This window comes from Macaca mulatta, chromosome 1 (genome assembly GCF_049350105.2).
Source record: "Macaca mulatta isolate MMU2019108-1 chromosome 1, T2T-MMU8v2.0, whole genome shotgun sequence".
NCBI lineage: Eukaryota > Metazoa > Chordata > Mammalia > Primates > Cercopithecidae > Macaca > Macaca mulatta.
Genome location: NC_133406.1, coordinates 30,691,176 through 30,718,083, shown reverse-complemented (window position 1 = coordinate 30,718,083; position 26,908 = coordinate 30,691,176). Strand labels below are relative to the sequence as shown.

The 26,908-nt window shown below is 38.9% G+C and overlaps 1 protein-coding gene across 16 annotated transcripts in view; it reads left to right on the top strand.

Moving 5' to 3' along the window:
• TNFSF4 (TNF superfamily member 4) overlaps positions 1-26,908 on the top strand; it is a 289,735-nt gene that overhangs the window by 244,719 nt on the left and 18,108 nt on the right. For 13 of the 16 annotated variants that reach the window (XM_015123982.3, XM_078000094.1, XM_078000056.1 and 10 more), the window contains one exon: positions 22,336-22,497. The exons of 2 other annotated variants lie outside the window; for them this stretch is intronic. In XM_015123982.3, the coding sequence (XP_014979468.1) occupies positions 22,345-22,497 (153 nt within the window). In that variant the 5' untranslated portion in view covers positions 22,336-22,344. Of the gene's footprint in view, positions 1-22,335; positions 22,498-23,753; positions 24,211-26,908 lie in introns of those variants that run through there. One more of the 16 variants, XM_078000148.1, reaches the window with a different exon arrangement.

Genomic DNA, 26,908 nt, shown 5'->3' with positions numbered 1-26,908 from the left:
GAGAGAGAAGTATTTTAGACCCATTTGTGTATGTCTTTTCATTTACTGTAAGTATGACAAGGAGAGGAGATCTGAGGCAGAACTTAGGGGGTTGGGGAAGGTTGGCTCAGTTGGCCAGGGTAGGTGGCAGGAAGATCCAACTCAAGGATTGGGGTTTTCCCTGCTCCACGTCTTTAGGTCAGGAATATCCCAAAGATGGCACTTCTGCATCTTACTCCATGGCAGACACTAACAAGCAGTTATAACTCTCTTTCTCACTGGGATCACAGGCAGCCTCAGTGTCCTTCTCAAAGCTGGGTCCAATATAGGCACTCTGCATTAAGGACGTGACATATATAATAAAACATGATCACCATTTTGGCTTTAGGTTGTACCTGCAACCCTATCTATGCAGCTGGTGTATCTCAGCCAAGCACAGAGCCCATCATAAGGCTGTGTGTAACCCATTCCCAGTACTGGAAAGACAATTCCGGGCGTGCCTGTGGAGTTTTCACTGGTTGCATTAAATTAGGAAAGATTTGCATAATTTTCCTCCTATACATATGGAATTGAAGCTTTTTTGTTGTTCATGTCCCCGTAGGCAGAACGTGTAGTAGTTAATAACATGGGCTCTGGAGTCAGATTATCTGGGTTTGACTTTGCAGTGGTATTGTAAGGATTAGATGACTTTATATAAGAAAAACACATTTCACAGTATCCAGCATAATGTTCATATTAGCTATTATTATTAGTGGCTAATACAGCTATTATTATTATTACACTGTGGCAGATTCCTTATTTAGAAAAATATCAATAATTTAAAACAAGGAATTGCAGATTGCCAGTTCCAGAGACAGGGAGGTTAGTTATTGATGGTTATTCTCTTGTTGAAAATAACCAGAAGAAATGGATAGAATATGAAGAATATTTTTTAAAGTCCATCTTTGTGTCAGCAAGAGAGGAAGGCATCCACAGAGGTTAAAAACTAAGTGAAAGTGGGCACCTCAAAGGCAAATGAGCATCAAAGAAAATTTCATCTAAGAGTATCTGACAAACCTTGATAGCCTTGAAATTTTGTTCTGGTGGATGTACAGGACTTAGAAGACAAGGGATAAAGCCTAGGGTTTGTCTAAGGTGGGGATCTAATAAGAGACCCACAAATAAAATTTGGATACCAGAGAGCTATGTCCTCAGTTTAAGGTTAAACTAAAAACAAATCTGTCCCGTAGAATTAGAAAACAGGGAAACTCATCTGGCTTTACCTCAGTGTTGGGGGAAAGAAGAAAAATTCATCCTGATAATTTATAACTAGACCAGTCTTCTCAGGGATTTGTGGATGAATGGAAAGTCTGAGATGCAAGAAGAAATGATGATCAAATATGTAATCAAATATAAGTAAACACTGAGAATATAAAATAACAATAACTATAATGCTCAATTGGTGGAAAAAATCAAAATAAGAGAGAACCAAAATACTATGTAGCTAAAATATTTAAATTCATGGAGTGGCATTAATTAGATTTAAACATTCTAAGGTCTTTATAGTGTTTGAGAGAAGGGTAAAAATATTTATGAAATTTAGAGCTTGTTAAGTATGTCTGTAAAAAACAAATACACACACACACAAAAACTAGGTTCACCCCTAAAAGAATAGACTAGATGTTCCTTTTCCTGAACATCTCTTGAATTATTCTCAAGTATGATGAGCACTTAAGTTGTATTATCCAAGTCCTTGCAGTTAGGTCATAAAGGAAGCAAAGGTTCTCACAATATAAAATATTCATTAACGAACAGGCTAATAACGAAATTAGTTCTCATATAAGCATCCTTCCCCATTTCTCTATGTCCACGATTGTAAACATTTGAATGCAAAGTAAACTGTGTAATAAGTAAAACTGCAAATGTTGTAAGAGAGTCAAGATATCAAAAATTCAGTGAAAGTAAAATTAGAGAAATACTTAAATTGCACTTAAAGCTTTTGAAAAAGGAGTCTCTGGCAGAGTCAGATCAGTTAACAGCTGAAGAACAGTGAATTAGTTGAGATGATAACATGACTAAATGATTCAAAGGAGACTGATTTTGAAACATAAAGATTAAGAGAGCCCTTGAGAAAACTGATGAATCTTTAATTGTCTCTCTAACTGTATTAATTATGGAAAAAGCTAAGGTGCTGAAAAAGTGACACCCAAATACAGTGATTTAAAGATGAAAGAAGTTTATATCTCATGTAACTATCTAGCTCTTTGAGGTCAATCATGGATCCAGGTTCCCTATATCTCTGCTTTCTTGTAGGGAGTGATGCTCATTTGCATAGTCAAAGCTGAATCATATGGCATATTTGTGTTTTAGTACAAAAAAAGGGAAAAGAGAGAAAGTCCATGGCAAGCAATTTCCTTTTGAATAAGTAAGATAGAAGGTGTGTACATATCACATCCCCCCACATTGCATTGGAGAGATATAAATCATGTGGCCATACCCAACTGCCAGTAAATCTGGGAAATGTCTCTAACTGGATAATAAAGGGCCTAAGAATAAGGGGAGAATGGATTTTTGGGGAAAACTGATAATCTGTTTAATAAACATTTATCCAAAAAATTATTGTGTGATAATAGTCTGAAAAAAAAATGAAGAAAAGGATTATGTACATATAATTAGGTCTGATAAATTATACCTACCCAAATAAATACCTGATTCATTCTTTAACTTAAAAGAGATAACATATCAATACTCACATTTTGTAAGTTCAGATACAATAAATTTATTTTTAAAAATGAATAAAACACAGTAAGAATTTACTAGACTACAAGGTGCTTAATAGCCTGTTTTATGTTTATGTTTTCTAGTAGGATGATTAGAAAAATTCTTATTTCTCCTTCATATCTGTAGTTGGTATGATTCTCCATCCACAGTCTCTGTGTTCAAGAATTTTAACCAACCTAATTTTTGTCTTTCTATTTCTATTTTTGACCATCATGTATTTTGGTCTGAGATACAGCAATTTAATTTCCATTCATGGTTCCTCTTTTTACTCTGGTTGCACCTAAGTTCTGATGCCTTACATAGCATCCAGGAATTATTAAGGGAAGCTAGTCCTCGGTATTATCTGTCTAACCTAGCATTTGCTGAGACAGTCATCAGTCATTTGGGCCTCATTCATTCAGAGAATACTTAAAACACCCACATATGCCAGGTACTGAAAATAGCGTCGGTCAAGAGAAACACTTTAGTCCCTTTTCTTGTGAAAGATGGTGTTTAGTAAATTTTGGTGCATTGCAAAAACATCTGTACCAAGGACAAAGCCAAGCATACACATATGTAGAGAAAGGGGTCATTTAAAAAGTTTGTCCCAAAATAAGGAGAAGAAAGTTAATGATCAGATGAAAATTTGTGGATTATTTATGATTTTCTATTTTCAATGACTTTTCCATTCCACCATAACCTACGAAAACTGAGAATTGGTGATGTTTAGAAGTCAGGAAAGACTTAGAGAAGATAAGTATGAGTGAGAAAGTGTGACTTCTCTTTCTCCTGGGTAATTCCTCTTTAAATTCCTCTTTTAGTGCCTGGAGAAGGTCCTCTGTAAACATTCAAACTAATCCAGTAGTATTTAACCAACCTTTTACCACATAACCTTCACTTCCTGGTTGCTGTGGATGACAAGGGGAGTATGAGACATAGTTCTGAAAGTTGGTTAGAGTCTCTATACAAAGAAAAATTATAGCCAGGACAGGCAGGAAACAGAACTACACTAATAAAAAACACTGTGGCAGAAATAAAACCAAACCGTGAGGGAGACTAGTTTTTGAATATCAGAGAGGAAGGGGAGATGATTGCCAGATGGGAGAACAGTGTAGTCAATTAATTGCAAAGGTGTGGCAAGAAACGTGGTGGACAGAGGGTCTAGGTGGCAGGGAGGACAGGCTTGGCTGGAGCTAAGGTTTGGGTAGAAAGTGTGATTCTGTGGCCATGCTCTCTCTTCATCTGTTCATGCTGTATAGCATTGCAAGGCTACTCCCATACACTCAGTTTAATTGCATTACTCTTCACTATAGCTTAGGGAGTGGGAGCACTGGCTGTGTAGCCAGACAGACCTGAGTTTGTCTTACTCAGTGTCTAACCAGTGCTTACTAGTGTCTAACCTCAGGGAAGTTACTTAACCTCTCTGAACCTGATTTTCCTTATTGCCTTGCATGTTTCTGACAGTTTAATGAGTTACCACATGCAATGCTCAGCAAGAGTTTTCAAAGCCCTCAATAAGAGCAACTACCATAATTATGGCCTACCAATGAGGGGATAAGTGCTGGGACCAGGAGGTAGCATGAGGCATAAAAAAATGAAGTGTTTTAGTTTCAGACAGTCATTGAGCATTCACATTCCAGCTGCATCACTTCCCTTCTAATTCCCACTCTGCAGGGATTAAATTAGATCATGAATATACAGTATTCCACACAGGGCTTGCATACCAATTAGTGCTTTTAGAAAATGTTTGTTTCCTTCCTCATCACTTATCCATCCTCGTTTATTTCTCTAATCCTGAGCATACATCTAGTCTTCTAGTTTTGTGTTTGTGCATGGAGTAGGGCAATGGACACTTACTAGGATGCCTGGATAGTTCTGATGTAACCTGTTGGCACAGCTTTGTTATGATCTTCCCTGTCTCTCTGAAAATGTCTTGTTTGGACAATAAATTACCCTAGTGCTGCTTAGGGCCTTTTACTCTCTAGTCTAGTGGGTCTGGCATGATCCTAGGTTGCCTTTTCTGAGGAGGAAATCACCTGGGGGCTTTGGGCTAGAGCATGTCCTTGCAGTGTTATTGCTGAGTTGACAGGCATCCCCCAGGCAACCCCCTGGTGTATGTCTTTTTCATCATCTGGGGGTCCCCAAGGTTAACTATCCTGTGTTCTGCTTTTGGCCACCACCCATTCTTTCCCCTGGGGTTTCTCTCCTTTGTCTGGAGCTCTTGCTGGAACAAGATACGAGGCATGATAGAGTTTCCCCCACCCCCTTCTTTCCTACTCGTTTGAATTGTACAAAACAATACACTCTTTTTCTGGTTGTGTAGGTTTCTAAGATATATCTAGGAAAAGGAAGACAGGGCAACAAAGTAATACACAAGGAAAAGTTCCAACTCTTTATGACATTTAAAAGTTATCCTAACTTTTGTAGGCATGTGAATAGAACTAGAGATGGTCTTTCTTGGCCCTCTTCACTGATTCATCTCTTCCAGTGAACTTCTGAAATCCACCTTTACCTGATTGTCTTTTCCCTCTATTTTTATTCTTGGGACTTTATGCAATGGTTTCCCTCACTATTTTCTTTAGCTTATTATTTTTTTTTTTTGGCAGGGGTGGACTTAGGTACTCAATAAATATTTTCTAAAGTGGTGGTAAGCAATAGAAATGAATTGAAATGGAACAAAGTTGTGACTGAGAATTTTAAAGAAATGTTCATTGCCACCAGAAAGAAACCCTGGTCCAGCCAGAATGAAACTCCAGACAATAATATAACAAGTGTAAATGCTTGTTAAAAGCTGCATGCCAGGTACTTTACATGCATTATCTCATCATCTCACAGCAACCCTGTGAATTGAGGTACCAGTTACAGTCATTACACTCTTTCCCACATTTATTAATAAGAAAACCAAGGCTTAAAAATGTTAGGTAATTTGCCCAGTTACTTCCATAATTCTTCCATTATGGCTGAAAAGCTTGAGGCAAGCTGGGATTCAGATTCAGGCAGCCTGTCTCCAAAGCTGTTGCTCTTAACCATTACATTAGACTGTCTCCCCAGACTGCAGGAACCAGAGACTCCACCCAGAGGTATAGCCAGGCTTGAACTAGAGAAAGTCTTGTCAAGGATGGGCCTTGGTCTGGGGTAGAAGCAGGCCCTATATTACTGAAAAGAGGCATTACAATTTGATGATTCATTTTTACATGTCTCACCATGGCCTTGCTTTTACCCTACTTCCCCTGATAGCTTTTTGTGTCAGTTTTAACGATCATATTTTCATTTCACCTTTAACAGCTATTAAAAAGACACCATTATGGTGACTGTTCAGAAGGATCACATTCCTTCCAACCTTAGTGGGCATTGATTTTTCATTGTAGCTCCTTCTTGCCAAAGTATGTACTATGACAGACGAGGGATCACATCACAAAGGCATTCATATGTTAGGATGTACTTTGCTTGATGGAAGAGGCTGCTGCACCTATGAGGGCTCAGGGAAGGAAATTTGTATGCATTTAACCTAAAACCTCTAAATCTTGCTAATTTTAAACCAGTCCTTCCTCTGAGGTCAGTCTTGGGGAAATGCTCTTGAATACTCCCAACCTTTGGCCTTCCAGTATCAAGATCTCAGTTGCCTGATTGTATCGAATGTGGTTATTTTTCTTTATTGATGCAACTAACTTTCCCTGATTAAGGTTGGGACTTTTTCCCTTTGTCATTTCAGTCCCTTTTGGTGAAGTTTTCATATCTTGTCTTTTGCCTCAAATGTTTCCTTTACTTAGTCAGGCTTTATTTTAGGTTTCATTTAGTACTCCCTACCCACCCACCCATGGGAGAGTACCCATCATAGAAGATCAAGGTTTTCATTCTGATCTGTAGTCAAAACAATAAGAAGTAAGAGAAGGACCACACACTGGTGGCCTATTAGAGGGAGAAAATCTACCTCCTTGATGGGTCATTTTATTTGGAGTAAATCCAGGATTATAATGCTACTGTAGCTTTGGAGATGACTGACTATAATAATAGCTAATATTTATTGAACACTTATTATATGCTATGCCATGCACATTGCCTGCTTTGCTCACTTAACCCTTACATAAAGCCTTGACAGAAAACTTCCAACTTTAAGAGGAGAAAAATCAAGGTTTAGAGTAAGTGACTTGCCCAAGGGTCATACAACTAGTACATAGTGGCCCTAAGATTAGGATTCAGCAACCTTAACCTCTATGTTATGTGTAGAGAAAAATATCACATAAAATGAGTTAGCCAAGTGACTTCGGCCAAGTGGCATGACCTCTCTGTGCTTTAGTTTCCTTGCCTATAAAATGAGTAAAAGAAAATGACTCTTAGATAATTATTGTGGTGCTTATATGGGGAGCTGTGCAAAAACTGAGCTCTTCATTTGCAAACCGCCTCTCCCTATCTGCTCGTCTCTGGTCTTCCCCTTAATCTCAGTCAATGACACCACCACACGGTTACTCAGCCCAATGACATACAAGTTATCATTGATGCCTTAGTTTCCATTACTTGCCATATCTAATCCAGTAAGTCTTATTGCTCTGCCTCCAAAGTATTTCCCAGATCTGGTAATTTGTCACCATCTCTTTTCCCGGGCCTAGTAGTCAAGGCACTTTACATCTTATCTGGGCCACTTTACATCTTATCTGACAGTCCTTTAACTCATCTCTCTGCTTTAACTCCTGTTCCATTGTGGTCTGTTTTGCTACGCAAAAGCCAACTAGCTTTTAAAAACATGAATCTGAAATCACTCTCCTAATTGAAACCTTCCAATGGTTTTCCACAAAATTCATGATCCAAAGGCTCCATTCAGTCTGGCCCCTGCCTACTTGTTAATGCTATAGCCTATTACTTACTTGTCCTTCACCCCTACTTTACTCTGCTGTAACCACTTTCTTTTCTTCAAGCATGCCAAAGTTGTTTTTGTCTTAGGGCTTTCAGACTTACCAGTACCAGCCCTACTGCCTAGAATGTTCTTCCCCTAGCTCTTTCCCTGACTGACCCATGTGAAGGCTTTGCTCCACTATCATCTCCACAGAGAGGCCTTTGATGGCCCAATCAAAGTGGTGCCCCTTCTTGTCACTATTTCTTTACTCTGTGGGTTTTGGGTTTGCTTATTTTTTTTTGGTGAGTGTGAGTATGTGGGTCACAGCATTTAACCACTTTTTAATTGTCTTCATCAGTTCAGGCAGCTATAACAGAATCCTATAGATTGGGTGGCTTAAACAACATTTATTTTTCATAGTTCTGGAGAACTAGGAAGTTCAATATCAAGGCACCAGAAGATTCATTGTCTGGCAAGGGCCTTCGTCCGGATTTGTAGATGGCCACCTTCTTGTTATATCCTCACGTGGCAAAGAGATCCTCTTTCTTTTGTCTTTTCTAATAAGGGCACTAAATTCATCATGGGACCCCCACCTTCATGACCTAATTGCATACCAAAGCCTCCAAATACCATCACCTTGAGGATTAAGGCTTCCACAGATGAATTTTTGGAGAACATAAATATTCAGTCCATAACACTACGATTATTAATTTGTCTGTGCATACATTTATTGTCTGTTTTCTCCAACAGGAATATAAACTCTAAGAGAGCAGGCACTGTATTTGCTCTTTAGCAGAAACTAAATAAATAGTTTTTAGTAATGAAAAAATTACAAATGAGCAAAGTATGCAAAATTCAAAGCTTGTGTGCAGTACCTACCTATGTTTAAAACTGGTTAATTTCCTTTATGTTTTAACTACTCCTTAATTTTTTATGAGAGAAATATTCTGAGTCCTGCGATTCAATTCAGTTTTATCTGGGGGCTCAGAGTAGCAGAAGAAATTTTGCTTTTTTTAAAAGAAACTTTATTTTCATCAAAAGAACAATATTTGAAGGTTGCTGGGTTTCTACTGTGAAGAACCACTTTGAATGAAATCCCTTTGTTTTGGGAAGGTGAATAGGTTATCTTTATTTTTTTTTAATGTTTAAGACTTTTTTTGTTTTAATAGGTTTTTGGGGAACAGGTTGTGTTTGGTTACATGGATAAGTTCTTTAGTGGCAATTTCTGAGACTTTGGTGCACCCATCACCTGAGCAGTGTACACTGTACCCAGCGTTTACTCTTTTATCCCCCAGCCCCTCCCACCATTTCCCCTGAGTCCCCAAAGTCCATTGTATCATTCTTATGCCATTGCATCCTCAAAGCTTAGCTCCCACTTATGAGTGAGAACATACAATATTTGGTTTTCCATTCCTGGGTTACTTATAATAATGGTCTCTAATTTCATCTAGGTTGCTGCAAATGCCATTATTTCATTCCTTTTTATGGCTGAGTAGTATTTCATGGTGTGTGTGTGTGTGTGTGTGTGTGTGTGTGTGTGTGTTTATGTGTGTGTGTGTATGTGTGTGTGTATGTGTGTGTGTGTGTATATGTATATATATCTATATCACAATTTCTTTATCCACTTGTTGATTGATGGGCATTTAGGCTGATTCATTATTTTTGCAGTTGTGAATTGTGCTGCTATAAACATGTGTGTGCAAGTGTCTTTTTCATATAATGACTTCTTTTCCTGTGGGGAGATACCCAGTAGTGAGACTGCTGGATCAACTGGTAGTTCTACTTTTAGTTCTTTAAGGAACCTCTACTAGTTTACATTCCCACTAGCAGTGTAAAAGTGTCCCCTTTTCACTATATTCATGCCAACAAAACAGATGATCTTTAAAGGTAAATAGTCACGAATTTCCAGGGAAACCCAGGTGTTGTGAAATGGTCTACAAGCAAGTGTTTCTTACTAGTCTCTTGAGGATTATATTTAAGTCAATAAAAACCTCGAGATAACCATCCTTATGCAGTGATAAAGAATTTAACCAATGAAAAAGCGTTCAAAAACTCCTGTGTTAGCTAACAGGCTTCTGAATGTATTGCTGTGGTCCACAGAGAAGACTGGAGAAGGTAGCAAGGAGATGCTGTATCAGCTACTACAGCCTTAAAACAAAGTTGGTGTCTCTTTGGACTTTAAATTTTTTTCCTATGCAGCTTATTTTATTTTTGTTTAATCAAATAAACAAGAGGGTTTTCCATGGAAAAAAAAAAAAAGAATTTGAAAATAATACAATTGGCAATTGGCTCCCATCTTCTGTCCAACCCTATTCCCGAGGGAAATTATGCAGCTAAAGTTCTTTTTTTAAAATTATTATTATACTTTAAGTTCTAGGGTACATGTGCACAATGTGCAGGTTTGTTACATATGTATAACTGTGCCATGTTGCTGTGCTGCACCCATCAACTCGTCAGCACCTATCAACTCGTCATTTACATCAGGTATAACTCCCAATGCCATCCCTCCCCCTCCCCGCTCCCCATAATAGGCCCCGGTGTGTGATGTTCCCCTTCCCGAGTCCAAGTGATCTCATTGTTCAATTCCAACCTATGAGTGAGAACATGCGGTGTTTGGTTTTCTGTTCTTGTGATAGTTTGCTGAGAATGATGGGTTCTGCAGCTAAAGTTCTTTTGGTGGGAATGGGAAAGTGCGAGGAGGTTAGAAAGGGACTAATTTGTGATTACTTGAGACTTTCTCAGTTTAGCATGTAATCTATTACATATATTTTATGTTTCTTATGGCTTACATAAGTTTTTAGTATTAACCAATCTCCTATACAAGTAATAAAAGAAAATGAATACACGTTTCTGTCTTTTATTTTTCTAAGCAGTAACTAAGAGATCAATGAAAAAAGTAATTTATATGTATTTGCTAAGTTGGAAATAACCAAATGCCACATTTTACACATTATAGAGGAGCTTCGATGTAATGTAAGGGTTAGAAGTAGGGATTTTTTTTTTTTTTAAATTTTAGGGGAATTTTGTTCCTCATATCTGGGGCAGGGATAGAAGACTGGGTCATAGTAACTGAAGAGAGAGTGTAAAAGGAGAGGGGGCTTCTAAGTATAGGAAGCCTTGGGAATTTTTTCATTGATGGGCACTGAGTTGCCTTTCCCACTGCCATCTGAAAGCTGTGAGGAACTGGGCAGTGGCCCTTGAAAGGGTGTACTGAGCTCTTGGGTGCTGAGAGTAGTCATTTCTAGTGCCTGTGGAGCAGACCTAAACCACAGCACATAGGAACAAGAAAATAGAGAGGTCAGTCTGGAATATCACAGCGATTAGATCATGGGAGGGACCTGAAGATTCAAGAAGAACAACAGTTCAGAGAGAGAACAGCTGACGGAGATGACAAGTATCAGCCTGGACCAATTTGTGGATCATGTGAGCATTTCTTGGTATTCCCAGAAATACCTGGGGAACCACACTGAGGGGTGTGACATCATCATCCTACCATGTGTGTTAGGGTCTATCTAGCCCAGCACTGTCCAATTCAAATATCACAAGGTAATTTAAAAATTTCAGCTGGGAATAGTGGTTCATGCCTATAATCCCAACACTTTGGCAGGCTGAGGCGGGAGGATTGCTTGAGTTCGAGATCAGTCTGGGCAACATAGGGAGACCCTGTCCCTACCAAGAATAAAAAAATTAGCTGCACATAGTGGCACGTTCCTGTGTCCCAGCTACTCGGGAGGCTGAGGTGGGAGGATGCTTAGGCCCAGGAGTTCAAGGCTACAGTGAGCTGTGATTATGCCACTCCAGCCTGGGCAACAGAGTGAGACCTTGTCTCAGAAAATTTTGTTTTGTAGCAGTCAATCAAAAAAAAAAAAAAAAAAAAAAGGAACAGACAAAATTAATTGTAATAGTGTTTATTTACCATAATAGATCCAAAATATTATCATTTAGATATGTGGCACTAGCCTAATCATTTGCTGGTAAAGCAGCTCTCTGAAAAAATTTATAATGTTTACCATGTTTACCAATTTCCATGGTATAAATGCTCTCATCATGTTCAATTTTAAGCTACAATAATGATAACTAGCAATTATTGAATGCTAATATGTATCAGACATGGTTTCTCTCTGTGTGTGCCTTCTACCTATACTTATTTATCTATCATTTATAGATGAGTAAATGAAGGATAGGAAGCTAAGTAACTTGCTTAATTAGAAATAGTAATGCTTTTATTTGCATACAGATCTGACTTTTGCCCAGAGTGTCAAAAATAAAATCAAGGTAGGATCAGAGAACAGTGGGGAGCTGAGGGGGCAGAAGGAAAGAGGGAACTCTGAATAAAACTTCACCCCACAATCCAGTTTAATTCTGTTCATGTGTTGAGCACAGCTATGGATTAGTGCTGGAACAAACAGGAGAATATGAAGATGAATGGGGCTTGGAGTTTCTCCACCAAGGGGAGACAAGCACATACATGCATAACCCTGACACAGTGCAGACTATGGTCTGTGCTAAGAGAAGAGTGTAATTATTCTTCCCCAAAGTGAGTCCGGAGTAGATGGGAAATGGTGTGGTAAGAAACAGGCCTAAACACTGGGGAGAGGGATTTTTGGGATCTGGAGCTTGGGCAATTCCTATAAGGACATCCTTTGGGATTTCTGGGTCAGTGATGAAGCAGAAAGTTGAGATCTCTTCCAAATATAACCAGGGCAAGTTTGAGCCAATATAGGAAGAATAAGGGTAAGAACAGCAGAAAACACCAGGGAACATGGCACATTGTAGGAAGGAAAGGTCTACAGGAATTCCTTGAGCCAATTTGTAGAAAGCTGCAGAGGTTTTCTCTTTTTTCGTGTGTGTGTTTGTGTATGTGTGATATTTGCAGAAAGGACACACCCCAAAGACTTCTGACCACAGCTTAAGGGGGCAGAAAGGGGTGAACACACTGTATACAGTGGTAATGAGTGTGGAGATAGGGAATACTACCTTCAAAAAGAGAAAGAGAGAAAATCACGGCTCATTGCTATATGTCTCTCCATCTGCCCTCAGTCTGTGATCATAAGGAACCATTTTATGTGGTTCTTTATGTGGCAGGGCACTATTTTGAAATTAATAACTTATTTTTTTCCCTAGCTATTTCCTTTTATTTCCTGGCCCCATTTAGTTAACTTGCCTATGTTCATTACCTTTGGGGGAAGGAATGTGGTGGCGCAAGGCAGAAAAAAAGATTCTCTTGACTTTAGAGTTTCAAAAGCTCAGTCCTAAAGGGGAGCAGAAAATGTTTGATGAGTAAGCGGAAAGCTTTCTGGTCCCCTGATGATGTAAAGATCCCCTGGGCTGGAGAAAGAAGGGAATTAAGGGGATGAATTGGGTGCATAGATGAGGGTAGATGCCCATGTAAGGGGACTCCTACCCTGCTGATGCCTAGGATGAGGATGGGGCTTAGCCAAAGCTCACATACGTTTTAAGATGTAAGATGTTGTTATGGAAGAAAGTTTCTAGTGTCTTGTCAGGGATCTGCCCTTAGTCTTCTGAGTCTTTATCCGCTCACTCTTTCTGTTAATGATTTAACTAAGTGCTTTTCAAATTTCATGTGGATGCAAATCTTTTTAAAACAGGGATTTTGATTTCATAGGTCTGGGGTGGGGCCTGGGATTCTGCTCTTCTAACAAGCTCCTGAGTGACGCGGATGCAGCCATTTGTGGACACAGACCACAGACCACACTTACCGTAATTATTGTGCACTTTCTATTTGTAAGACAGTGCTAATGGTGTAAACATTGTCCCATACAAACCCTAGAGCAACCCCAAGAGGTAAATCCCATTGAGGATTTGGGGCAATTTTAAAACGAGCTCACTGGGGTTCAGTTTCTCATGCTATGATTGGGATAAGGATATTGATGATTGCTGATTGCACCTGAAGAAAGCTTTAAGAGGTGTTTAATGCAACATATGTGAGTGAAAGAAAAAACGCTAAAAAGGCTTACCGGTTTTTTTTTGTTTGTTTGTTTGTTTTGTTTTGTTTTGCAACACCATAATATTTACTTAGGCCTACTTTGTCTAGACATGCTGCTTGGTGTATTACATAGACTATTTTATTCTAGTTCCAAAATAGGAAAGACATTTAGGAATAGAGATTCTTATAAGGACATTGAAGATAACAGAATAAAATTCGTGTTATCATAGAGAATGATAGGTAAAACTTTTGTTACCACAGAGGATAAAATTCATGTTAGCACAGAAGAATTTAGAGAAAGGTAGAGAAACTTCAAGAAGCAATGCTCTTTTGGTACCATTTTATAATTTCTGTCTATCTTAGTCTGCTTGGGCTGCCATAAGACAACCATAGTATGGGTGCTTAAACAACAATTTATTTTCTCACAGTTCTGGAGGCTGCAACTCTGGGTCAGGTTACCAACATGGTTGGGTTCTGGTGAGGGTTCTTTTCTTGGCTTCCAGATGGCCACCTTCTTGCTGTGTCCTCACGTGGTGGAGAGAGAGATGGCTCAAGTTCTCTGGTGTCTTTTCTTATAAAGGCTCTAAATTCCATCAGACCAGGGCCCTGCCCTCATGACTCAATTACTTTCCAAAAGCCCCATCTCCAAATACAATCACATTGGAAGTAGGGCTTCAACACATGAATTTGGGGTGGGGGTTTGCAGGAACATAAACATTCAGGCCATCACACCAAGTGAGTGGTTTGGTACCGTTAAACAAGCAGACAAACCCAGATGATCTTGGTTTAACTCCCAAAGCTGTTGTGGTTAGGTTACCCTGATATTCTGGTTCCTTGTGTTAAAGATGTGGTTAGTAATCAGGCAGAGTGTTCCCAGGAGGATTGAAAGAAAGAAAGCTTTTGTGCTTGACACAGAGAAAGCACACAATAAATGGAAGATCTACTCCCATTCATCAATAATCTGAAAAGAAAAGATCTAATTTAAGTTTGTTCAACCCGCGGCCTGTGGTCCACATGTGGCCCAGGATGGCTTTCGATGCAGCCCAACACAAATTTGTAAATTTTCTTAAAACATTATGAGATTTTTTTTTTTAGCTCATTAGCTATCACTAGTGTTATTGTATTTTATGTGTAGCCCAAGACAATTCTTCTTTTTCCAATGTTGCCCAGAGAAGCCAAAAGATTGAACATCCTTGATCGAATTGACAGGAAGAAGTTATTTTTTTCTTACTGGACTAGTAGCTGTGTGCATTTGGCATATTAAGATCTGCTTAGATAAATTGTTACTGGGCATCTAGGCCACACACAGAACTTGTATTTCATGTAAAAAGATCAATAGTATTGCACACAGTTTAAGAACAGGCTCTAGAGTAAACAAAGCTGGATTTGGATACCAGCCCTGGCATGTGCTAAGTGTGTGACCTTGGCCAAGATAGTTCATCTCTCTAAGCCTCAGTTCATCTCAACTGTAAAATGGGGAGAAAAATAGTACCCTCCTCATAGGATGGTTGCTGAGGAGTGGAGAGGTGTTTCAGACAGCACAATAAGCATATGCAAAAACTCAGAGAATGAATATTGTATTGCCTCATTCCTAATCAGTTATGGGCATGGATGTATCCAAATCAGGGTTTCTCAACCTCAGAACTCTTGACATTTGGGGCAGATGGTCTTTTGTTGTTGATGGTGGTGAGGTATTCTGAGTGGAATATTTATTAACATCTCCAGCCTCTATCCACTAGATACTAGTAGCACCCTACCCCCAATCCAGATAAACAAAAACATCTCTAAATATTTTCAAATGACCCCTAGGTAGATTGCAAATCTACCCTCAGTTGAGAAACATAGGTTTATGCTTATTCCAATTTATACTCAATTGAATTTATTTTGAAAAGAAGAGGAGATTAGTGTCTCATGTATTCAGTATAGATTTGGTTTTGGAATGATTTCCATTTAAAGAAAATTATCTTTTGAAGATGAATTAAGTTTCTTTATCTTGATGGTGTTAGTTTCATGAGTGTCTACAATTGCGAAAGCTCATCTAATTGTACACTTTAAATAATGATATTTATTGTCTGAAATTATATTTTAATAAAGTTGATTTTTTGAAAAAGAAAAATGCTGATATCCTATTGTGAGTTGAAAAATGTACTTATAGATTTTTACATGTTCTTGGCGTTGCACACATTTTAAATACACGATTTAAAATGTAATTTTTTTGTGTGTCAAAAGTCTGTCTAGATATTTGCTTTCAATAATGGTGTGGTACATCGTGGGTATAGTTCCATACAGAGAAAAATTTCGGTAGCTGTTTTGTGCTGCTAAGTTTTAGAATATGTCATCATGCCCCAAAATAACTGCCAGTGGTCAAGATTTAAAAAAAATACTAAGCAACATGAAGAATGAAAGGGAAAATTGGCACCAGAAGAAAAGGGGTTGACAAGTGAGAGACTAATGAGTCTGAAACCCAGATGGAATATCATCACACGAGTTCACATTTGTATTTCAACTAATGGTGTGCATCCGGTTTCAATGAAAAGTACACATTTCAGGTTTGCTAATCTTTCAACTCTAAGATCAAAGTCCAGCTACCAGGAGACTTCTGTATTTAATAGTGCTGTTTTCAGTATTGTTTAGACTCTCATTATTTCTGCTCCTGTGAACAGTGTGTTTCAGCTCTATTACAAGCAAATTCAGTTTGGCCCTGTGAGAGTGCAATATAGGACTCCTAACCTCAGGAACTTGCAACATCATGGGGGAGACTAAAATAGATTTATTTATTTATGTGTATTTTTGAAATTTTATTTTTATTTTTTATTTTAAAAGTTTTAAATTAATTTAAAAAATTGTGGATACATAGTAGGTATATGTATTTATGGGGTATGTGAGCTATTTTGATACAGGCATGCAATGTGTAATAAGTTCATCACAGAGAATGGGATATCCATCCCCTCAAGCATTTATCCTTTGAACTACAAACAATCCAATTACATTCTTTAAATTATTTAAAAATATACAATTAACTTATTATTGACTATAGTCACCCTATTGTGCTACCAAATAGTAGGTCTTTTGATTCTTTCTTTTTTCTTTTTTTTTGTATCCATTAACCATTTCCACCTCCTCCCTCCTCCCCGTGAAATAGATTTAAATAATTACAAGACGAAACAGAGCATAATAAATGCTCTCAACACAGAGGTGAAAACAGCTGCATTCTTCTGGGAAATAGGATGAGGTTTCCTATCATAGAAAGTAATGGTGAAAGAGACCTTAAGTGGTCATTTAGGGAGATTCACAAGTCTGACTCTTATGGACTGTTTTAGAAATATGGCTTCAAAAGACATCATTCCAAACCTAGTGCTATAGTTTTGATGTTTGTCCCCTCCAAGCCTTATGTTGAAATTTGAGCTCCAGTACTGGAAGTGGGTCCTAATGGAAAGTGTTTGGGTCATGAAAGCAGGTCTCTCATGAATAGATTAATGCCCTCCTTTTGGAGTGAGTGAGTTCTCACTGTATTAGTTCCTGCAAGAACTGGTTGTTAAAGAGAGCCTGGCATCTCCCTCTTGTATCTTGCTTTCTCTCTTGGTGATATCTCCACACTCCAGCTCACTTTTACCTTCTGCTATGAGTAGAAGCACCATGAGGCCCTCACGAGATGCAAATGTTCAACCTTGAATGTTGCAGCTGTCAGAATTGTGAGCCAAATAAACCCTTTTTCCTTATAAGTTACCCAGCCTTGTGTATTCCTTCATAGCAATACAAAATAGACTAAGACACCCACGGAATCAGAATTTCTTTTTTTTTCTTTTTTTTTTTTGAGATGGAGTCTTGCTCTGTCGCCCAGGCTGCAGTGCAGTGGCCGGATCGTGGCTCACTGCAAGCTCCGCCTCCCGGGTTCACGCCATTCTCCTGCCTCAGCCTCCCGAGTAGCTGGGACTACAGGCGCCCGCCACCTCGCCCGGCTAGTTTTTTGTATTTTTTAGTAGAGACGGGGTTTCACCGTGTTAGCCAGGATGGTCTCGATCTCCTGACCTCGCGATCCCCCGTCTCGGCCTCCCAAAGTGCTGGGATTATAGGCTTGAGCCACTGCGCCCGACCGGAACCAGAATTTCGTGAGTGAAGGAATTAGGAGTCAGAATCATTAAAAAGTTCTCCTAGTGATTCAGATGATAAACTAGGCTTTGGGAACTACTGATCCTATCAACCCTCTACTTAATGCTAGAATTCTCTGAACAGAATTTCTTCAAGATTTTTGTTTAGCACTTACAGAACACAGTAAGCTCACTACGTCACAGGACAGCCCTTCATGGGGAAGTGTGTAATGTGTAGGGTTTTGATAGTCAGAGGTGGAGGGTAAGGTTGTTTGAGACAGAGTGAATATTAGAAATAATCAGAAAATAGAGGGAGATAAGTTTGGAAGGAAAACTTGGAGCTTCTGCAAGAGGAAACCTGTGCCAGGAGGAAGGACTTGGAGAGCTGACTGCAGGAGCTCAAGTGAGGAGTAATAAGAATTTGGATTAGAAGCAGTGGGAATGACAAAGAGGAGGAAAGAATAAGCTGCATTGCAGGGCTAGCCTACAAAGCTTGGTGACTGGGAACAAGGATGATTCAAAGTCGATTTTTGGATTTTGAGGTCCTGGAGTACAAAAACCATTACTCAGGACAGTGACATTAGGATCAGGAGTAGGTTGAGAAGGCAGATTACAAATCATATTTTGACATTAGAAAATGCATTTGTTTCCATCACCTCCCACATCACTCTATCACTCGTCCCAGGGCAGAGCTTATCTATGACTCCGTGTGTGCTCAGAGATTGGCACTGAGTACACTCTCACAATGTCTGGTGAATGAAGAGCCAGTGTAAGTGTCTTCTACTCTGGTATCCTCCCTGCTTTAGTTTAGGACCTTATTTCTCACTTGAGTCATTGCAAACTCAAGGTCCCTAGCTTATACCACTGTCTTTATGTGTTTTAGAATGAGGCACCCCCTATGGGTTTATAAATTAGAAAAAGAGCCTTCATTTAAATGAGTACAGCCCTTTGTTCAGGGCTTGGGAAGCAAAGTTGACCTTTGTGGGATAAGTGTCTCCCTTCCTGCTGGAGGAAACCTTGTATCAGGATGGAGGGCTTAGAGAGCTGACTGCAGAGGTGGAATTTTAGATCTCATTCATTCCCTCAGCTGGCACGGAGCACCCTGGAAATGTCTCCCAGTTGGCCAACTTGATTCTGCCTTGCCATCCCTCTCTCTTTTCTACCCCCTAGAATTGTTTCCTGAAGTACCTGCCATTTCTATTTCCCTCAGTCAGAGTGATTTTTTTAAAATTCTGAAATGTAATCATATCACATTCTGCTTCAAACCTCTCCATGTTTCTCCAGTGCCTGCAGTATGAAGTCCAAAGTTCTTAACTTGTAACAAAAGTCCATTTACGACAACTTCTTCTGAGCCTCTTCTCCAGCAGCCACTCTCCTTCACCGTCTTCCTCTTCAGCTGTAGTTCCCTGAACTGACACTGCACAAACAGGCTCCACTGCCCTCACTGCTGGCCCAACGGCCACTGCCCCTCCCCAGTGCCCCAGACAGCCAGACTGCTTCTCGTTTCTCCCACATTGACTTGATTCATCTCCAGGAAGCTGTTCCTGTCCTAATTCCAGTATAGATTAGCACCTGTCCCCCTGCACCCTTCCCTTCTGCACTGATACCTAGGACACAGAACTTTCCAGGCTGTGGACGTTCTGCTTTCCTGTCTGTGACCTCCCTGAGGACTAAAAATGTGTTTTGTTCCTGTCTTTTCCTCTAGTATTTGGCTCAGTCTTGTTGAATGGACAAATGAAAACCTGACTTAGAGATAAATGAAAAATATATATTTTTTATCACCAAAAAACCCCAAAACCAAAACCCAGACACCAAAAATTCCAAACAACAATAAAACCCTCAAACCAAAAGTAAATAAATAAATAAATAAAAATTCAAATGTTTTTTGCTTCTTTCTGAACATGAGGTATCTTGCGAGTGGTCAAAGCCCTTTTCTTTTCCATATTTTCTGTAGTCTTGAAATGGCTATTCATTTAGGAGGTTAATGATCTATGGGAAGATAATTACTGTGGTTTATTTTGCATCCTGTGGCTTTATTTTAAGGCTGATTTGTTCTGGTGTGCTAATATATTTAATATTTGTGAGATACTTTAAGAAAAATTGCCGCCAGGCTTGGTGGCTCATGCCTATAAACCCAGTGCTTTGGGAGGCCAAGGCAGGAGGATTGCTTGAGGCTAGGAGTTTGTAACCAGCCTGGGAAACATAGCGAGTCTCTATGAGAAATAATAAAAAAAAAATTAGCCAGACCTAGTGTTGCTTGTCTATAGTCCTAGCTACTTGGGAGGCTGAGGCAGGAGGATCTCTCAAGCCCAGGAGTTCTGGATTACAGTGAGCTGTGACTATGCTACTGTACTCCTGCCTGGGCAACAGAGCAAGACCCTGTCTCTAAAATAAATAAATAAATAAATACAAATGAAAAAAAATTGCCCATAGATTTAGTAACGTCTCCGGCCCCTTTAAAAACAATTAAACTTTGTTTTTTGAAAAATTTTTTGAAGATGGAGGACTCTGCCCATGTGCCTGAGACTGAAAGGTCAGCAATGATAACTCTAATAGTGATTTCATTTGTTAAAATGCTAGACCAGCCCAATGATGAACTTTGGAATGCCTAGATAGTCTATCAAAACGTTGTGCCTGAAACTTCCAGCCTGATTTGTGTGTGTGTGTGTGTGTGTGTGTGTGTATCTCTCTTCCCACAAAGAATGTGAAGAACTGTGAAAACGTGTTCAATAAAAAGAGACAATTAAGTGTAAAATATCACTTAAACATCAACAAAAATTACAACTAGGCAAAATATGGTAGTAGGATGACAAGACAATAAAAATGAGAGGTGTGTCATCAGAGTGTTAGCCTAAATGTGGGTAGAGATGACTCTGTGCAAAGATTTTTCTTCCTCGGAGCCATGATATTAACAGTGAGAAGAAATGCTGTTAAGGCACAAGTGTGTGCATGGTAAATGTTTATTTTTTTTCATTCTCTTGACAGTAATTTAAAAATGTTATCTATGATTTTCAGCAGGCATAGTTTTTACTACTTTTTCAGTTTATTCCTTGTTTCCAGTAGTATTTATGGCTTTTTTTTTTTTTTTGCTTTGACTCTTAGTCATTTTTTAAAAATTGATGAGTAAATAGTGATTTTAATACTCTTTTATGATTAACTATCACACAAAAATTGGGCTTTATGCACTGATTTTTCCTTCAACTTTTTTCTCCACACCCTGTATGTAACACAAGCTTTGTTCAAAGGAATAACTATGACAAATATGTTTAGATACGACTTGATTTATAGTTTTGGCTTGGAGTCTATGATATTGAGCCTTAGTTACCTCATCTTTCAGATAAAACTTAAATTTCTGAAGACCAATATGTTCTCGAAATGCAAGGTTTAAATTATTGTAGGGAAGGTATTATTTCATATTTTAATTTATTAATACTGTAGTCATAAATGTACTTTACATTTCCCACAAACTTTCTCTTTTAAATATGCCTCATTTCCATGTTTTCTGTGAAGTGGTATATAACAGCTCATACTGTCAATATCCAAAATATTTCTCCCTCCTTTCTTTACATATCTGTTGGGTGCCTTATGGGGAGCTCAGAGGGACATACTTGGCCACAAAGAGAGACAGTTCTGTCTTAAACAGCTTTTCCCCAGCGTCCCTTTCCAGTACAGTGCCAGGCTCATATGATGTACTCAGTAAATATTTGCCAATTTGAACTTGACATTATAAGTAATTTTATCATTTATTTCGTTTCACTGTTTATTTTAGTGGTAAAGGGTATCTGGTGTCTATTGATAGAATACTCTTACTTTCCAAGTTCTGAGGCCAGTCACGACCTCAAAGAAGGAAATAATCTTCAAGGCTTATTTACATCTATTCATTTGTTCGTTCATGGGAAAATTCTGTATGGGAAAAATGTAAAGTGGAAGGAAAGAGGAAAATGATACCCTTCTGCTTCTTTTCTGGTATGCAGAAAATTAATCATATAATTTTTTATTGAATTTGCCTCAAAGGGTTAAATGAGAAAAAGATTGCAAGGCCATCTAACACAGTGTCTGACACATAGTAAATACTTCAAAAAGGTAGTTTGTTTATTTCTATGCAATAGACTACAACCAAGGATCTCACTCCTTTACTTCTGCATGACCCACTGTCCTATTTTCTTGTTTTATCTTTTTCATTCAAGAATGATCTGTGTGTGCTTTCTTTCTGAATCTGCAGGAGGGGTTCAATGTTTAGTTACATAGTAAAGTGCAGATAAGAACCTTGGGCCAGCATTTCCCCTAAATCTATTCTATGATTTAAGACACCTTGGGGAAGGTATATATGAGCTCCTACATTAACGGATGATGATTTTTATCTTTACCAAGTGACCCACAATTTGTTACTGGTGCAATGAGTTAAGAAAATAGCATACTTTTATGACTGTCATTTCACAGTCACTCAAATCAGAACTGGAATGTCACAAAAACAACTCCCTGTTAGCCCAGAGGAAAAAAAAAAGAAAGAAAGTAAAGGGGAAATTCAGATTAGTCACAAAGAAGTTCCCCCGCCTGCCTGCAAAAGTTGCAGCGTTAAAACTGAGAGAGTCCGCTTTGCTCTTTCAATCGCCTTTTATCTCTGGCCCTGGGACCTTTGCCTATTTTCTGATTGATAGGCTTTGTTTTGCCTTTACCTCCTCCTTTGTGGGGAAAACATCAGTTTTATCCCAGGTTCCCCTTTTCCATATCTTCATTTTCCCTCTACCCAGATTGTGAAGATGGAAAGGGTCCAACCCCTGGAAGAGAATGTGGGAAATGCAGCCAGGCCAAGATTCGAGAGGAACAAGCTATTGCTGGTGGCCTCTGTAATTCAGGGACTGGGGCTGCTCCTGTGCTTCACCTACATCTGCCTGCACTTCTCTGCTCTTCAGGTAAGATGCACCGCTGGGCGCTGTTTTCCCACCAGCTCATGCTGATGGCAGCTGCAACAGCTGCAAACAGTCGCTTGGAAATAATCTTATGCCAAAAGTGTTGAGTTTATTTTTCCCCTCCCCACAGCAATCATAAAGTGTGGTTAAACGCCCTTCTGTCTGTCCTTTCCTTCCTTCTTTTCAGCAGTGGCAGTGGTAGGGCAGAGTGGAGGTAGGGCAGAGGCACCGCTTTTAGATCTTTTTCTTTTTCTTTGCAGTGCAAGAATCCTGGTATCCCTTTATAAGCTCTCACTTTGAAGCTTTGAGTCACTGATATACCTGGTCTACCCATTGTGATAGTAATGTGTTTGATCAGGCAATTAATATTAGAAGGAAATAAGAAAGAGACCAGTTCCACTTTCCCATAATATTCATAAACTCTATAGACCTGCAAGGCGATTTTCTTTTTAAAGAATGCTGAAGGTATCAGTATTAATAGGGGAGCAATGTGTGTGTGCGTGTGTGTGTGCCTACGTGCTCACTCATTCACCCCAATGATTTAATCAGATATTGTTTCTCACAATCTATCTCTTCCAGTCATAACTTAAAGACATCATTTCATCTTTTTCTCACCTTATTAAATACATCATGTAGGAGGAGATTATCTTTCTAGTATTTTTCCCCATGTAATTAAAATATTTCCATTTTTCCTTCACTTTATTCTTGTTCCGCACTTCTGTCTTTTGCATTATTTTTTCTTATTCACTAGTTCAGATATAAAAACATTATTAGGTATTTAAAGATGTTCTTCACTGCAGAAGATGCCACTGGAGAAAAATAAATCTATATTCTCCTCGTGTTCCTTTGTTGAGCTAGTCTGATAATCTTGTTTTCCAGCTGGTTGCTTTGGTTTAGAAATGTTTCTCCCTGATAAAGGTCAGGTAATACAAACTTTGATTTCTGATTGTCTTGTCTGAGATTAAGCACCTCCAATGAAACCAGAATGAGATGAGCAGTCTTGGCAAATGCCTGGGCTTGTTTCTGCCTACAGGAAATAGGGTTTTCAGTGCATGGAGGCTGGTAAGAGTGTGTGTGGTTATGATCACTGTACCACAGACAGTGCTTGTGTCTCCAAATTCCAGAAGTGTAGCTGGTGTCACGCTCAGGTCTGCAGACCAGTGAGCACAACAACACACTCATCTTCTCATCACACCACACGGTTACGTCTTCTCGCAGAACTCTTTGGGTGAAATTAAAGTAGGCGATTCGGGGAGAGGGTGTGGGGGAAGAGTAAGGTGTCCGTGGCAGGATGCCCAAGACATCGACCGGATGCCCAAGACATCGACCGGAATTAGGCTCTTTTGAGAAGAAAACAAAGAGAGTAACCAAATATAGAACAGCTGAGTGCATTCACCAATCTGGGAGCCCTAAGAGTGCTTTTTCTAATAACCACAGTGTTACATATTTCCTTACACCATGGGATGATAAAACACAGGACACATGTCTCCATTCAAGGCTAACTGATTGCACGAGGGCTCTGAGCAGGAGAGAGCAAAAGGTGAAACACAGTTGTGCAGCTTGCTGGTGGTTGGGGTCACCTTGGACTATCAATATCCAGGAGATGTTGAGAAAAAGAGGGGGTCCTTTCCAACAAGCCATCCAGCAACTCTGGGACAGAAGGAAAGCTGTGGGAAGAAAAGCAGGGTGCTGGTTTCTAGGAGAGTAAACCTCATGGTGAGTGATCTCTAGGGGAGAATTAGCTTCTATAGTCCTGGCACAGAGACGGAAGCAAGACATAGGTGGTTTATTTGAGTTGTTTGCTTAAGAAACATGCTTCTGTCTACTCTGAATATAGATTTTTTGTTTGCTCAGATATTTGAAATTCTTCACTTGATGTTAATTATAAATTTTTTATTTCTAATTAGCTAATGTAATTTCTTATATTGTTATAGGATCTGGGACAGCACGATGGGTCCTTACATTTAATCTCATGTTTATTATTTACACTTCATTATGAGAAGGATAGCATAGATGGGTTGTGTGTGTTTTCCCTAGAACCTGATAGTTTACCAAATAATGTTGGTGGCAGTGGTAGCAGCAGTGTGTGTGTGTGTGTTTGTGTGTGTATGTGTTTGTGTGTGTTTGAGAGACAGAGAGAAACAGAGACAGAGAGATTGAGAGAGAGCATTGTAGAGCAGCTGTTGAAAAAGAGACATAGACTAGTAGCCATTTAAAACTCATCTACAATACTGTTTGGAATTTTGATTGAGGGATTGGGGGGCGGTGGTAGTGGTGGTGTTGGTAGTGGTGATGCAAGTCAAACCTCTATTTTATAAGACATAATGTTACAGTGATGTGTATTGGAGGTGAAATAGAGCTGAAATGCTTACCATTTACCCAGTTAAATTGGACCTCTTTTATTGCGAGAGAAAAGTTTTTGGGAAATAATTATGATTTTCCCGTTTATTTCTTAGATTTATTTTTTTTAGTCTATGAAAAATTGCCTACATGAATGGCTCTATAAATACAGAGATAGCTACCAAGCTCCATTTGGCTGTCAATTTTCCTTTCAATCAAGTTTATTTAGTAACCTCTGTTTTCTCATCCCTGGATTAGGTCTATCTACAAACATGAAATGCAGAATATTTTGTTTTCAAGATGCCAGAAAAAATGTTAGACCCTACCCACTCCTCATCTAATCTACTTTCCTCTTTGGGCCTTGATTTTATCATCTGTATTATGAGAAAGTAGGATCAGATGATCAATAAGATGTCTTCCAGCTCAATATCTTATGAATATATAGTTTATATGTTCATAGAATGGATATAAGGATTTGAGAAATACAAAATGTGAGTTAGTAGATTTTTGTGTTTAAGCTTATGGATTTCCTGGCTCCTAAGAAGGGATTGAGAGGAATCAAATTCGCACATACATATTTTTCTATATTTAGGTTATATATTCTGTACGTATCTAAATAGCCTATTCTGAATTAGCAAAACACACTTTTTATAAAAGGGAAATAAGTGAATGCCCTGTAAGAATATTCATGACACAAGGTATATAATTCAATGCTTCTATCACCAAAACCAATACACACTGTTTGGATATCACATTGGGACGTCCACTTACATTGTCAGGTTTCCAGTCTTACTTGGAACTTCAGCTATGGAACAAAGTAGAAAAGGCTGACCTATAAGGTGTGAGAAACCTCATTGAAACCATTGAAACTTGGCTCTTCCAAGATTCGTATCACCTTTATCATCACCCTCAAAGATGTGAAGGCTTTTAGTCATTATTTTTTCAGCAATTCCTACCGTTAAAGGCTTACATTTTTATCACTTTTTTTCAGCTGGGAAAAACAGAAGTGGAGATACTTAGAAAAGTGGGTTGACCAGTTCTGTATCAGTGAGAGCTGGAATTAGAATTCAGTTTCTTAATGACATTTTCAGCTACAACTTGGACCTTTCTTTGTATCATTTAATAAGAGAAAGAGGAGTTTGCTGAAGAAAATCTTGTTTCAGATTAGCTTAATTTAAGTGTCTCCATGTAATTTAGCAAGTTTTTAGAAATTCTTTTTTAATGATAGACCTGCAAATAAGATAATTTCAAAGGAATATGAATTTGCTTTACATAAGTAAATCTTTGAGAATTAAAACATAACATCCAAAGTTGACTTGGCTTGTCATAAGGCATTTTGTGGCTTCTAAAGGAGGCATTAAACATATAGAATCATTGAATTTGGGGGCAGGTATTAGATATAGTCTATTTACAGATAAGAAAAAGAAACCTAGAGAGGGTAGGTGAACCATTCGTGATCACTTAGCTAGTTAATTCACCAGAAACTCCTGATTCCTACACTATGGTTCTTCCTATTATCAATGAAGCCATCCTTACATAGATTTTTTTCTACTGAATGTTTACTTGTGCTAGGTACTGTTTGAGGCATTGGAGATGTAAACATCTATTGGAGAAGGTTTTGAACTATTTGCACTCACAGTCAAGATGCAGGGTGGGGACAAAAGAGTGACATGCTCAAGGGACAATGGGAAGATGAGAAGAGGGAGGGGCTGCCTCAGCCTTCTGGGGAGTCAGGAAAACCTGCAGTGGCAGATAATGCTTCAGCTAATACTAGAAGGAGGAGGATAAATTCTTTAAGCAGACAAGAGGATGGGAATCGGTGGGTAGGGGCGGGAGTCTTACTAGGCAGGAACAGCAAGTTTTCCTGAATAGCTCAAGTTGAGTATACCTGTGGGAAAGTGGTGGAGATGAAGCTGAAAAGCTGGTGAGGTGGGAAGCAGTTCACAGAGGATCTTGTGAATCATGCTAAAGGAACACTCTTCATTCTCTCCTACGCCAAAGGAAATACAGGAAAAATTACCAACATTGTTAACTCTCCAAATTTTGCTTCTCTTGTGTGGTCTATATTTTGGCA